The 16,018-nt window shown below is 44.8% G+C and overlaps 1 protein-coding gene across 2 annotated transcripts in view; it reads left to right on the forward strand.

Moving 5' to 3' along the window:
* The window catches only part of LOC142579729 (glycoprotein 3-alpha-L-fucosyltransferase A-like), a 104,302-nt gene extending 88,284 nt beyond the window's left edge, over positions 1-16,018 (forward strand). The window contains exons 6-8 of one of the 2 annotated variants that reach the window (XM_075690236.1): positions 187-370; positions 967-1,121; positions 15,695-16,018. In XM_075690236.1, the coding sequence (XP_075546351.1) occupies positions 187-370; positions 967-1,121; positions 15,695-16,004 (649 nt within the window). In that variant the 3' untranslated portion in view covers positions 16,005-16,018. The remainder of the gene's footprint in view (positions 1-186; positions 371-966; positions 1,122-15,694) is intronic. The other variant, XM_075690237.1, reaches the window with a different exon arrangement.

Here is a 16,018-nt window from a genome sequence, read left to right on the forward strand (position 1 = left end):
TCAGAATACGCCACAAACATTGCGGAGCGGTGTTGCTCACTCGTTGAAGAAGTTTCCTAGGAAATGCAAAACGGTGTCGCCTTCGACTGCGAATGTATAAGTGGAATAACGAAAAAGAAACTGGGACAGAACAGTCGTCCCTTATCAGCTTCCTTTTTTTTTTTTTTTTTACCTTCCCGCTCGCAGGAAGGACTCGGACATAGTGACGCCGTACGAGAAATTCGTGCTTTTCGACCCGCTGGTGAAGGCCATCAAGCGCGACTACGACTACTCCCAGAACAAGACCAAAATGATCGCGTGGTTCGTCTCCAACTGCGCCGCCTCCAACCGGCGCCTCGATTACGCGCACCAGCTGCAGAAACACATAGAGGTAAGCGAGGGCAGGTCACTTCTATTTCGAAACTAATGGAGCCAACACAAGCTACGAGGTGGAGCTCGTTTCAATTCGACTCCATCTTAGACTGGACACGAGAATGGCAGAGACCGTTATCACTTGTACATTTGTCCCTTGTGCATTTTATTTCACGTTGACTTCTGTCCTACTCAAAGTTAATGCAGAAGCGATTACTACGCAAGATATTCATCCAGTATATGAAGTCTGGTGCATTCGGATCAGTATGGAAGTGGTTTAATGCACAACGCTTCGTTTGAAGGCTCTCGACCGTTTTCAGAGCCCATAGGCAGAGAGATCCTTGAGGGAAACAAAATTGACAGAAGGCTTTCTTTTTTTAAACAGGTATGTGAGGGATTAACAGCCAACAACGCGCTTTAGATGTTTCTTGTGCAAAAAAATTTGTACGTAACGTTATTTGTAACGTTTCTCACATTTCAGAAATATAGGCACTCAAACACAAGTAGTAAAGGATTAGAGAGAAAGCGTTTCATTTACTCTAACAAAATGGAGGACCCCAGTTCGCAACTCTGATGGAGATTACCTTTTTATTTTTTTCTTCTTCACACGGATAGGTGGACATCTACGGCTTGTGCGGCACTCTCGACTGCCCTCGCTCCGAGAGCGAGAGGTGCTACCAGATGTTGGACAATGACTACTATTTTTACCTGTCTTTCGAGAACGCCAACTGTAAGGACTACATCACCGAAAAATTCTTCAATGCTCTGCGGTACGTGCTCCACCATTTCTTTCTTTCCTTCTTTTTATTTGCTTCTTTCTTATATATCTGTTTCCTTCCCTGGGTTCTTTGTTTCCGCTTTTGTCTTCCTTTTTTTTTTCTCCTTCCGTCTTTCTTCATTCATTTCATGTTTCGTTGCCTACATTCTTTCTTTTCTTCATTCTTAGTTTTCAGTTTCTTCTTTCTTTCCTTTCTTCTCTTTCGTTCCTTCTGTAACGAAGAATAACCGCCGGTCAGCCAGGCTCATCACCAGCGTTTGCGCACGGGGACGGTTCCGGCTGCTCACAGGGTTAAAACCTGCACGACGAGTTCGACCTCTGCCTTCTATATAGCGTACCCTATAACTAAGCACATTAACAATTGGTGGAAGTGCGTGGTACGACTCGGTCAACGTTGGAACTTCGCCACTTGCACCACAGTTGCCACGCCAGCCAGATCCTCGGCGCACACCAGACAAGCACCCGCGATTTGTTACAATTGTGGTATTCCGGAACACGTTGCCCGGTTATGTGGCGACGCCGTGCACTGCCCTTTTTTTTTTTTTTAATTACCACCGACTCATGAGCACCAACGCTCCTCGACAGTCACGATCTTCTGTGTCGCCGGATGGAATCCCCGTTGTTAATACTGCGATCGTCATTCTCCACCCACACACCGCCACTCCATCTCACCGATAACGTGCCGGTTAAGCCCTCTGCCTCGGGGAATCGTCGCAGTTCCCGAGACGAGGACTGCATCGCCTTCGATTTACCAAAGGTCTCGAAATAACCCCGACAACGTCGTTAAGTATTTCGAACATTCTCACTGGTGGATACGGGCACAGCCATCTCTGGGTTACGCGAAAGACTGACTTTCCCGAGGCGAGAACTGCTCCCCATTCCAGTTACCAAAGGTCTCGAAATAAGTAAGTGTGTCTTAATCAACTGCGACAAGATGAAGCCGGGAATGATCGCAGGCTTTTGCCGCGAATACAGTCCCACATTTGATTACCGACTCGCAATGATTACTTTTCCAGTCTGCACTAGCGCGTTCGAGGGCTTTTCTTTTGAGCCAAATACAAGGCGATGATGCGGAGGGGATAACCAACGGATGCCCGATTCAACCGGGCTTATTAATCCCGCCTATTATGAACGTTGCAGCGCTTGTCATCGTGTCTGTCTTCTTGTTTGATCTTCGTGCTTTATGGCACTGTTTACAGCCATTACGAACCAACTAGCACAACGAATACGTTTGACCTTGTTGGTATTTGAGTTTATTGATGCCAAACAATGCTAAAGAAAAGCTGGTTTGCGTAGATTGTCGCCTTCGTGTGTACAACCTGGCGGTGAAAATTCTGGTGACTTAGCTACTGCAACGGTTTAATATTCATTGCTGTGCGCTATAGGCATGTATTGTTGCAGCCCCTAATTATAACCTCTTTTCAAGCATTTTTTTTCACCATCTCGCCGCTCGCCCTAACTCACCTGGTCGCCCTGCCCCGTTTCTAGATCATCGTTGATCATCCGGTGTGCCCGTAGGAAGTAGTTTCGTTACTGGTTCTCGCCGAAATTTTTGTGGAATACGGAGACACAAAAAAGGCGCTTCCAATTTAAATAAAAAGAAAGAAAGTAAAAAAGAAAAGAAAAGAAAGAAATGCCGGAAACAGAAAATGACTTTTCAAAGTTTCGCGACAAACGGAAGCGCGCTTGAGTGGCACTGGCACCATCTTCTGCTTCGACTCACGGTTGTCACTCGACCAGAACAGTGAGAAGTCGCTTTTGACTGTTTTGCGATCACGTGATCCTCGGCACAGGCTGAGTGCCCTGAAAAATGCCGAAGGCCCCGTCCCAAGCGCACACGAGCAAGTTCCACGGTTTTACGCTGCCAGAACAACGATCTTACCGTGAGGCACGCCGCGTCCGAGAGCTTAGCAGAGATGATAACGTCGTAGCCACCACCGGCGCGTAAAACCACGCAAATGCCGGGCGTTGAACGCGGGCGGCCGCTTTTGCACCCGTTTGTTTCCTTGACGAGCCGGTGGGTGTCTGGGAGGCGCCGCGATTCGAATCTGCCTCTTAAAAGGAAGTCGTTTCTACATTCAGAAATTCCACCGAGAAATTGGTGACGGGTCAACTTTTTTGCAAAGTTTCTTAACTTCGGCTTTCACTTTTGAAGCACAAACCTGATCGTAGCAATCAAACACGTACAGATGCGACAGGATATCATATGCGCTTTAGCGTCAGACAAACTAAACGAAAGGACGGCGAACGCTCCTTTTTTGTTAGCAGGCCTTTTTCATTGCGCGTGTACATTTCTTTTATTTGTCTTGTATTGTTGCCACACTCCTCAGTCGTTGCAGGACAGCCCGGGAATTCTATTCCTGAACTGGACATTTGTTAGAAACCTCTTGCATCAATTTCCAAGAATATCTTAACATCTCAGAAATCGGCGATCCGTTTGTTGTTAGAAACTCGTAGTTTTACATATTTTTAAAATTTATTTTAGCTGTGGCAAATTATGCTTTTTATTTATTTTTTATGCCTTCCCCAAGCCACAAGACTAGGGCTGCGGCGAGTGTACAGCCAACTGTGTACGCAATTTATCGTTAAAAGCAATCCATAACGTTATATCGATAACACAATAACGTTATACCTCCCAATCTTCATGACCTTTGGAACCATTTACCACTCCTCTGTACATGTGTGTGTGTGTGTAAATGGAAATCAATAAATCAAATCAAATCACATCAAACACTAAAAAAAAATACCTGGCCCTGATTCTCGTGGTCTACGCGGGTCAAAATGTGGCCCTCACAAACTGTTGTACAGCGGGAGCCGCGGTTCATTAATAGAGCGCAAAATTGCCGCATGTGGCCGCAGGACGGTTGAATTAAGTTTATTATACGGGTAGACAACAGCAGTCGGTACCAGTTATAATTATCCACCCCAATTAGCCTTACCTTTATTACCTTCTCATTTTATATTTCTTTTTTGTTGTTGTATTATTGGCCTCGTTTATCACTTGTAAATATTGCCTAATATACTTTTGCAGTGTAAGTTTCCCTTTCAGCCTCTCCAATTTGTCCGTCGCTGACCAGCTGGCGAATGAGTCACAAAGGTTGTCCCCAGCTAACGTTAGCCAAGCTCGTAAAAATAAAATATGGAATATACGAGGACGCAAGCATTGGTATTCTTTCAGCAGTGACATACGGCACCAGGAGGCTTTTTTTTTTCATAACTGAACTATCGATAAACATGAGATTAATTAACGAACTCCTTAATTGTCGAATTAAGGGTAGAAATCTTGATAGCAAAGTAATAATTGTGTTTTAAAACACCCGATTGACTTGTTTTCAGCGTGCTATGTCTGGCGTAATTATATTTTTCGCATTATAGCGAAAAACGCGCAATATGAAAATAGCCGCATGATTACGCGTCCGCACCCTGGAAATTTAATTTTCATGTGTATATATATATATATATATATATATATATATATATATATATATAACTGTCCGACGGCCGGATTTGTACAGAGGACAATTACATAACTAACAATTACTTATTTAATTGATTAGTTAACTAATTCATTCCGTATCCTTTACGTAAGGGACGCTTATTCCCCCGCTGCGACGTGCCTCACAGTCGGACCGTTAGTTCTGCCATGTAAAACCCCATAAATTGTACAAAACTATTTCCCCCTTCGGTCATAGGTCAAAATGTGGGCCGATCCCGAACATAATGCGGCAAAAAAAAAAAAAAAAAGAAGTTAAACAGCCCGACGACGCTCATCGTACTCTGCTCACGCGAGGCCGGGGTGACGCGATAGAGTGCTGCACGCAGTTAGTGCGACCCCCATTCTCGCCACCAAGTTGCCAACGTCGTCTTCCATCGACTTCACCTGGAGGTTGAATCCATCGACTTCCGACTTTTTTTTTTATTATTTCCCGTAATGGGGGGGGGGGGAGGCATGCGGACAGTATGCAACCTGCATGCGTTTTTTTTTTTTTTTGAACCGGTGATTATATTCGTCCATGAAAGAGAAAAAAAAGCACGAGACGCGAACGGCTACGCCGTAAATCGATATTTATATCTCTAATTATGTAGACTCACAAGGAAATGCGTAATGCGTAGATCACCTTATACCACCTTGACTCTCTTTCAATAAAGTGTGTAAAGCCTCGTAATAAGATTGCGTAACTTTAACGCATTCATCGACAGTGCAGCACAGGCACGTACCCAGGATTTTTGTCGGGGGGGGGGGGGGGGCACCACCACCACCACCACCACCATCATCATCATAATCATCATCATAATCATCATCATAATCATCATCCTGTTTTATGTTCACTGCAGGACGAAGGCCTCTCCCTGCAATCTTCAATTACCCCTATCCTACGCCAGCCCATTCCAACTAGCGCCCGCGAATTTCCTAATTTCATCGCTCCACCTAGTCTTTTGTCATCCTCGATTGCGTTTTCCTTCTCTTGGTACCCATTCTATAACCCTAATGGTCCAACGGTTATCTAACCGGCGCATTGCATGACCTGCCCAGCTCCAATTTTTCCTCTTGATGTCAATTAGAATATCGTCTATAGGCGTTTGCTCTCTGATCCAAACCGCTGTCTTTCTGTCTCTTAATGTTATGCCTAGCAATCTTCGTTCCATCGCTCTTTGCGCCGTCCTTAACTTGTTCTCAAATTTCTTTGTCAATCTCCAAGTCTGCCCCATATGTCATCACTGGCAAAATGCACTGATTGTAAACCTTACTTTTCAATGATAATAATAAGCTTCCAGTCAGGAGCTGGCAATGTCTGCCGTATGCGATCCAACCCATTTTTATTCTTCTGTGAATTTCCTTCTCGTGATCAGGGCTCCCTGTGATTAATTTACCTAGGTAATCGTACTCGTTTACAGTCTCTAGAGGCCGACTGGCGATCCTGAACTCTTGTTCCTTTGCCCGGCTATTTGTGATTATCTTTATCTTCTCCACAATAATATTCAACCCCACTCTTACACTCTCTCTGTTAAGGTCTTCAATCATTTGTTGTAACTCGTCCGCATTGTTGTTGAATAGAAGAATGTAATCGGCAAACCGAAGGTTGCTGAGATATTCGCCGTCGATCTTTACTCCTAAGCCTTCCCTGTTTAATAGCTTGAATTCTTCTAAGCACGCAGTGAATAGCGTTGGAGAAATTGTGTCTCCCTGTCTGACTCCTTTCTTTATAGGTATCTCCCTGCTTTTCTTGTGTAGAATTAAGGCAGCTGTAGAACCTCGGTAGATATTGTTACGCGAAGGACGAGTCAGTCAGACGAGCAACTATTTACAGGTTATATTTGCAACAACGGTTGCTGCGCTGACCGGTTAGATTCACAGCGCGAGCCCAGTTCGTTCTTCCTCCTCTTTTCTGGAGTGATGGCGCCCACGCACCTCGTTCAGACAAACAAATACCACACGCGTGTAGCAATGTTTTCCAAGCTATTTACGTAAGCGTTCTGTACTCCTTGATTACGTAGTACCTCTATGACTGCTGGTATCTCTACTGAATCAAATGCCTTTTCGTAATCTATGTAAGCCATATAGAGAGGCTTATTATACTTTGCGGATTTCTCGATAACCTGATTGATAACACGGATGTGATCCATTGCAAAGTATCCCTTCCTGAAGCCAGCCTGTTCCCTTGGTTGACAAAATCCATTGTTGCCCTTATTCTATTGGAGCTTAGTTTGGTAAATATTTTATACAATACTGGGAGCAAGCTAATGGTTCTATAATTTTTCAATTCTTTAACGTCTCCCTTTTTGTGGATTAGTATGATGTCTGCATTGTTCCGGTTTTCTCGGACCCTTGCAGTCCATAGACACTTCGTATCAAGAGCCGCCAGTCTTCCAAGCATTAAGTCTCCTCCATCTTTGATTAAATCGACTGTTATTTCATCTTCTCCTGCCGCTCTTCGTCGTTTCATGTCTTGGAGGGCCCTTCTGACCTCATCGCTAGTTATAGGAGGAGTGTCTGTGTCCTGTTCTTTACTGTTTGTAAGAGAGGTATCCTGACTGCTCTTTACTATATCTTCGAGGTTTCTGATGATATTATCCTTCTTATCTTTTAGTGCATACATCTTGGTTTGTCTTATACGAGGTTTCTTTCTCACTGATTTTAGGCTGCATTTTTTTTACGACTTCTTCAGTCTTTCTCATGGTGTAGTTTCAAATATCACTTACTTTCGCCTTGTTGATCACTTTCGACAGTTCCGCGAATTCTATCATATCTCTTGGTTGGACCCTTTCATTTTTTTCGTTTCTTTATTGCGTCCTTTGTTACTTGGGCGAGCTTGCCTACTGGTTGCCTTGGTGCCTTGCCTTCCACTTCAATTGCTGCCTCTGAAACCAGTCTAGTTACGGTTTCATTCATCACCTCTATGTCATCTTTATTTCTCTGTTCTAAGGCTGCATATTTGTTGGCAAGCACCAGCCTGAATTTTTCTGCTTTTACCCTTACTGCCTCTAGGTTGGCCCGTTTCTTCTTGACCAATTTTGCTCTTTCTCTCTTCAAATGAGGTGAATCCTACCCCTCACTAACCTACGATCAGTGCACTTTACCGTACCTAACACTTCTACATCCTGCACTATGCTGGGATTAGCAGAAAGGATGAAATCAATTTCATTTCTTGTTTCACTATTAGGACTTTATCAGGTCAACTTTCTATTGCTACGCTTCTTGAAAAAGGTGTTCATTATTCGAAATGATTATTTTCTGCGAATTCTACCAGCACCTTTCCTCTAGCGTTCCTAGCATCAACGCCTGTTCACCGACCTGCTTTTTCCACACTTTTGCATTGAAATCGTCCATTACTACAGTGTACTGAGTTTGCACTTTTCTCATCACTAATTCAACATCTTCATAAAACTGATCTACTTCCTCATCATCGTGATTGGATGTTAGAGCGTAGGCTTGTACTACCTTTGATCGATACCTCTTATTAAGCTTGATTACGACTACAGCTACACTCTCATTAATGCTGTAGAATTCGTCAATGTTGCCAGCTATGTCCTTATGGTTTAGGAATCCTACCCCGTATTCGTTCTTATCTAAAATACCCCATAGCAGAGGACATGTCCGCTATTCAGCTATGTGTAAGCCTCACCAGTTCTTCTAATCTCACTAAGGCCGATAATATCCCAGACATTGTATCAGGCTAGCTTAGCAATTCCTGCTAAGCTAGCCTCACTCGAGAGGGCTTGGGTTTTAAACGTTGCAAGGGTCAGTTTCCATTGACGGCCTGTCCGGGCCCCGAGATTCTTAGCACCCTCTGCTGCGTTGCAGGTCTGACCACCGCATTGGTCAGTTGCTCCGCAGCTGCTGGGGACTGAGGGCCATTGGGTAATTGAGTGAACCATGTGGGAGGGAGTGGCCGAATACTTCACCAGGGTGGCCAATTCCTGTTCTGGGGAGGGATTGTCTTGTTGAAGCTTAGTGGGCCTGCCTAATTTGGTTGTACTTGCATTAGTATAGCCCTACTCGCTCTCGTCATCTTTTGCCGGTGACAGTCGTCACTCCAAGCCTGCAGATGTTGTGCACTAGGGGGGGGGGGAGGAGGGTTCGGCAACCCAAGGTAACTTTCTATGCAAATGAGGGGGGGGGGTACTTTTACTTGGACAAATATGAATGACGCCCACCATTCGTCACAAAGACGCGTAAACCTGCAGAAGAAACATGAAGTAAGGCGTATCTCACAGGTACGTTTGTGAGATACACCTCTCCTTTACATGGCAAACAAGGAAGGACATCAAATGGACTCGCACAGGAAAGAAGCACAGAACACGTAAACAAGCGAAAGTGTAAAATAAAGATTTCTACAGTAGAATACAGCTTTAAAAAACAGCATTCAGCAACCAAGGCAAACCGACCGTGCTAGGTTGTGTTACTCCGCCAGTTAATCACAGAAGCAAACAAAATCATTGTCATGCGGCCTTTTCAAAATGGCGTCGTGCTTGATAGCTCCGGATCGTCCGCTGCTCTTGACGAGTCTTTTCGTCGGCTGAAGCAATGAGGTGTGCAACAGACATGGACAAATTGTATGGAGCCTGAGTATATTTCACTCTTCAAAAGTCTGCGGTGCAGTTCATTTCACTGCTGAGCCCATTTTACTCATGAAACTTCACTGCCATCAGAAGTGAAAGCTTACAATAAATAGTTGCAGCGAAGAAAGCCTTTTATTTCAGTTCAATAATGAATTAGGCTTTCTTCATTCCAGTGTAATAGGCGAGGGAAACGTGTAAAATTAAGCGCTAATAATTTTACTTTCTTGGTTACCGTCTTATTTGGGTAGCAGGAAAAGTTCGAAGTACGGATTATTTGCAGCCTCGTGGAGGAAGAGGGGTTGGTTGTAATGAGGGCGTGGGCGAGGTTTCACTGCAGACTTAAGTTGTATCCGACTATAGAAGCGTTTTTTGTATTAGCTCTGGAAGAATTATAGCGAAATATATATTTGCGGAACAATCACAGTTCTTTTGGATTCCTCGTTTACTGCACTACCAAGTGCGAAAGGCGACTCGTATTATAATTTGGGAAGTTGCGTAACGCTGGTGTGGCCGCCAGTCCCATACAACCGCGTAGAGCGCAGGACACTGCGATTCTAGACGTACTGCGCCCACCGCGAAAGGTTAGAAAAACACCCACATAAGCACAACAGAGAAGCGGCTACGTGAGGCGGTTCGACCGATAACTGTAGAAGCGTCATTCAAAACACGTAATTGTTCTCCACTTTCGGCGGCGTTTTCTCTACTGCCTTATTAAATAAAAAGATGCTGAGCCTAAATATTTTCATAAACAACGGTTAAATTTGTTATTATTCGCTTTTCCTTGCAGTTTAGTTGTTCCCTTGGCTCTCTCCCTTAGTAGATCGCTTAATTTATCAACTCCTTGCGATTTTTGTTTCCAATTGCCAATTTTGCCCGAAAAGTGCTTTACAATTAGGGAAAAAACAGACGAGGTAACGGGTGACAGTCATATTGCTTATGGGTTTCAGGGTTATTGCAGGGTTTCATGATGGACGCTGTTTCACATTATTTTAATTCCCACCTTATCTAACCCATATCACGTGTATATGGTTCCGGGTATCTGCCAGCGTCGCGGCGAGCCGTCAGTCGAGGAAATAATGAAGCAAAAGGAAAAGTTAAACGCAAATGGCGTTTTCTCCGGCCGCAACTCGTTCCACGAGAGTACAGACCAGCTGACTAACAACCGAATCCCTTTCCTGGTGCCAGGATCAGCCTAAACAAAGAAGGTTGGGCTAACAAAAGCAACAGCTATGCGCGTGTCAGTTGAATAGATGGTGACAACTGAACGCATCTCGAGTTAATCGCGCGGGCGCCGAATCTATGAGAAAACTGGCCTTCACATCCCGAGAGATGCCGATAACTACCGCCATCCAAAAGGATGGGAAAAGGCCCCAAAATGCTGACCGATGAATAGCTGCCAAGTCTCAACATTGATCTGGCGGCGCTTTAGGAATGTGTGAGGAGTGGTGGCGTGGGTGGGGAGGGGGGGAGGGGTATGCCACTTGATTTCGGGGGGGGGGGGGGCGCCCCCCCCCCCTGAGTACGTGCCTGGTGCAGCATAATGCGCGTCTAATGGGGATTAGTGAGTTCTAGCATATTTTTTTTCGTGCGACGGGGCGCTGGCCGAACGGGGTTTGCCGCAGCATATATGGCACAGACGGCAGGAAACACGCATTGAGTATTAGCGGAGAGTACAATAGCAGTACTAAGCCCGATTATAGCGAATATGTTTGAAAAGAGTCGCGTATGTAGCGAAGGAACTGCACCGGTTATAGGCAAGAGTTTGCAAAGTCTTGGGTAGATTTAGAACTGTTTTTTTTTTCCTCCTTCTTTTTGCGTGTCCACTAGCGCACCTGGAGTGCAACGAAGGAGTACAGTGAATATGGTGAGCTTAATGTAGGGTCACTATAGAAACTTTTCACTACAGCTCGGTCACAGTTAATTGGTTGCACTGGATGTAGTAGAGTAATTAACAGTGCGGAACCGCAGCTCACGCAGCACACATGGAGCCTTAAATAGACAGCTGTAAAAGTGCAGCTCAGATACAGTAAGAAATGGAAATTCCTCGGCCGTAGCGAACTAATTGCGTCAGATATGGTGAAGCGTCCGCAAAGACTGAAACAGACGTCGGGCAGTTTCTTAAAAACTGTGCACACGCCGGATATAACGAACGAGTACGGTTGGTATATACGTACAGTGAGACGTTCCAAACAACCTCGCGTCGAGCCAATTATTCGCGCAGGATGTATGCAGTGGAGCTCTTGATTACGGCGAAATCACCTGAGCGTCAAAGAAGATTCCTAAGCTTTGCGAATGGTGGGAGCACCAGCTATACTATACGCAGTTTCACTGCCTTTGATGTACGAATTGCTCGGATTGGCCTACATACGTCTGAGAAGGATTTCTCTTTAACTTCGTGTTTGTTAGGTATATGGCCACACTGTTAACAAACCAACGCGACCGGGCGCTTATAAAAACCAGTAAGCGCCCCGGCACGCTCGCTCCCTATAGCAGCTGTAGACGTTAAAGAATAACCAAGCGGAACAGAAGCAAAGGAAGAAAAGTAAATTGGGCCGCCTTAATCAAGTGGGAGAGACAGAAAGGGACGCCAATAATAGATCGTAGCGGGCACATTACGCTAATGAAAGACCAAGCAACAAAACCAAGCGAATCAGGCGCCCCACGCGGTTCAACAAAATCGTTCAAACAAAAATGACAAAACCGAGCGAATCAGGCCGCCGCCACTGCAGAGTCGATCGTTCAAGCAAAACTTACAAAACACAGGTGTCTCGCCTTTTCTCCACAGATAGACGAGCCGATAGCCATGATTTCACTGTTTGTAAAAACCATAACAACATTACAGAGACGTGAGCTGAATGAAATGAGATGACGTCCTGAACGAGAACGTTAATTTCTGAAAGTGGAGTCGGCATCGCAGTATACGCGTACATAGAGATATAGTAAACGTGCACGAAGCGTATATGATTGAAAATCGTACGCGGACAGTTCCGTTGGTACATAACTGACAGGCAGACGCGGAAGCGTACACGGACAGGAAATTAAGCGCCAGCAACCACTGCAGCAGAGTATAAATGGAAAAGCTTCAGCCTCGCAGCAGCAGCAGGATTGTATAGATTAAATAGATCCGTTCCAAGCAGAAGGAATGCGTACTAAATCGTACGAAAAGTATCCTGCAGCAAACAAAACGCGAAACGTCTAGCGGCGAGACAGGATGAATTTATTGCACGTGGTCTAAACACATACCGGTTAAGCGATAGCTCTAGCATATGGGTTCCGAAAGAAAGAAAAAAAATAAAGAACGAAGCGCGGGTATGCCCATTTCCCTGAGGTACACACGCGCCCGCTATGTATAGCGTTCTGTACAGCCCTTAAAACTGTTAACAGAAGCACGCGAGTGCTTTATCGTCAGCTACGAGGCCTGCATTGTGTTTACTGAAGTCCGCTACCTATTACCTATGTATGTGGGCAACGCTTCCCATAAATTAAGAATCAGTGGCCCTGACCAAATGAATGCACCCGTACAACGTGCTCAAAAGTGAAAAGAACACTGAACTGTGTTATTAACAGTAATGCAGGTGAACACACAGGTGATAGAAGAGCTTAGCAAACATGCTTCGTTTCTGCGTCGGCATTTGCAGATATTCGGGAGATATCTTGGTTTTTGTTGTCTAGAAGCTCAAAGTGCGGAATTTTCTCGGTGACTAATTCACAAACAATGGTTTCAAGCAGTGACCAAATAAATTAGGGGTGTGCGAGTAGTGATTTTTGAGATCGAATCGAATACGAACCGAATAGTGCCAGGGGCGAATCGAATCGAATATCAAATAGCGTTCGAATACTTTTTCGTATAATGAACAGCCGTTATGAAGATTAATATAAAACGATGTTCACACCCTAGCATTCTTAATGCTAGCAAGTTTCTCTCATTACATTGTACGTTAAGAAGCGTTGTTAAGGAGCGTTGTTAAGGAGCGTTGTTAAGGAGCACACGGGCAGGTTCTTCACATCCACAGGACTTTTCAGATGGTGCGAATGATCGCTGTATAGCGTGTAACGTATGGCTACCTATGCGACGTAGCCTGCTCCACTAGGGAAGTTCTCATGTTTTATGTCTACCATATGCCCGCGGGGGTGAAAATTTACCTACTTTTGCGCCAATTTTAGGTTTAATTGGGCGCAGCTGACGTTCTGAAATATTCGAAATGTATTGGAAAAATACTCGCATTTACGTATAGGACTATTCGATTCGAACACCAAATCGAATGGGACACTCTATTCGATTCGTTATTCAGAAGTTTCGAATATTCACACACACACCTATAATAAATGGTTTAGTCATTTGTCAGTATGGCTAAGAAACAAGTAAACTCGAGCTATACAAACACTGACAAAAACTAAATATCGTGTTTTTCGACCACGAAACAAGTGTGTACTCAGTGAAACTCGCGCTACATTTCGAAGCGTTTTGATTTAACGGGCCGCATGTCAGAAGTTCCTTGGTGTTAATAACTTTCCACGAAACGCTGAATCTGTCATTCCACATCAACCAACTTCGGGCCGATGCTTGATGGTCCATTGATCTAATCAATAAAGTCGAGTGTCTCTTGCCATACTCTAGGCAACAATAAAGCGGCTTTATTACACGATGTTGTACTCGCGTATCCATTACTGTTCGTTAACTTGGGGCACGCCGACTACAACAAATAACGTATTCGTGGAGAAATTGTACGCATCACCAAATGCGTATCCACGCCGAACGCATTCTTCCCCACTCTGTTCGCGCAAGCACAACATCCTAACGTTTGAAAAATATTTGCCACAAAAAAAAAAAAATAGCGACAATTGTATATAAATAAATAAAATCGAACACGGACGCATTCTGTGGAGGTTATTTTCGGAAACAACGCACATATAGATTTAGTCGTACTACCTGTAACTATAATAGTGAGGGAATATAGGGACAAACTATGGCACGGCAAAAAAACTGAGGCGCTCACGGTTCCACAGCGTCTGAATGCGCATGCTGCGATTATGGCAGCGTGGTAAAAAATGAAAGCCGATCAATAGCGTTTTATAATAGAAGACGCATGCTTATCTGCTCGCGCTTCAGATGTGAATTTATATTCTCGCGATCTGTTCTTTTAGAAACGGTGCTGCTTACATCGGTGCAATGTGCGATAGCGCGGGCGAGTGTCACAATGTTTCTTAAAATCGCATGGTCTGCTTTCTAATGAGTCTTTTGTTATTATTTTTTGAGAGGTTTAGGACACTATTTTTGGGATCAAGCTTCTTGCCATTTTCCACGCATTTGCACGAACAGTTTGAGAAACGCATTCTACGGTGCGCTTTCTTTTTCCTTTTGAGTTGTAAAACTCGATTCTCTCATTACCATATTGTTGAAGCCCAATGTGACGCGCGCTGTGAAATTTGGTTGTTACGCGGGGCGGATGGGGTTGTGACATTGTCAGTTATTTAGTTGCCTTTTTTTTTTCACCTCTTCGAATGCAACCAGCGTATGTACTAAATTGTTTGTATATGTCCGAATGGGTGACTAAACTTTTCTTCTTCAAGCGGCGTAATGCTCATTCTTATATTGTACAAGTTCTTATCGGCATGACATCGTCGCGTGCACATTTTAGCATTTTCCTGTCCATCTCTAACTTGCCGGGCCTTTCGTCCTTGCAGTCCCATTTTATTATTTCGCGCTGTACGCCCTCCTATAGCAAAAAAATTAGTCGAGTACCAACTAGCCTGCACTTTGGCACGCTTCTTTCAGTGTGATTCAGCTTATAAAACCTCCTTCCAAAGTCACAGCTCCCGTTGGGGATTCTTTCGCTTCCTCTAGAACACCACCGTCGTTTACATGTATGCAAAGTGCGGAAACTGCGCTGCGGTGCGCCAGTGTAATTATACACTACCTGTAATAACACTACCTGGGGGGTATTAACGTAAACACGGCTACTAAATGAGCAGCAATCTTTCCTTCGCTCGAGGCCGGCAGGCACCGAATGCATTACACATGCCGGCCTGAGTGTTGAACAAAAAGGAAGCGTATGTCATACTTATAGTACAGATGCTAATATATATATATATATATATATATATATATATATATATATATATATATATATATATATATATATATATATATATATATATATATATATTGACCTCTTGCTCACGATCGGCCAGCGTTCGTTCATAAGCGCAGTGTGCGCCTATTCTCTTTCCCGTGTCAAATACGCTGGAGAAAAACATCGTTCGTTGCTTTTTGTAACACCAGCATCTATTGTTATCCTTTACGAAAGAGCGAAATATGGGGGGGGAGAGAAATCGGGTATTATCCCGATTTTAATAAAATCCGTTCGGGGTGCGAAAAATCGGGAGGAATCATTACCCCCAAAACGGGATGGGATTCCATTGACTCACCCGCCTCACCGACTCGGCGCGAGACACGCAGCCCTACATAACACACGCGGTCCAACGTCTCTCATCCCTTCGCAGGCACAACGTGGTCCCCGTGGTGATGGGCGCTTCCCGCGAGGAGTACCTGGCCGCGGCCCCGTACCACTCGTACGTCCACGTGGACGACTTCGCGTCGCCCAAGGAGCTGGCCGAGTACCTGCACCTGCTCAGCCGGAACCGGACGCTGTACAACCGGTACTTCGAGTGGAAGGGCACCGGGGAGTTCGTGAACACGTACTTCTGGTGCCGCCTGTGCGCCATGCTGCACGCGCCGCCAGCCCCGGCGAAGCGGCGCACGCAGAGCGTCCAAGAGTGGTGGCACGACGGAGCGTGCAGGGCGGTGGCGTAGTGCGAGCGCCCAAA

The sequence above is a fragment of the Dermacentor variabilis genome, chromosome 4 (genome assembly GCF_050947875.1).
Source record: "Dermacentor variabilis isolate Ectoservices chromosome 4, ASM5094787v1, whole genome shotgun sequence".
NCBI lineage: Eukaryota > Metazoa > Arthropoda > Arachnida > Ixodida > Ixodidae > Dermacentor > Dermacentor variabilis.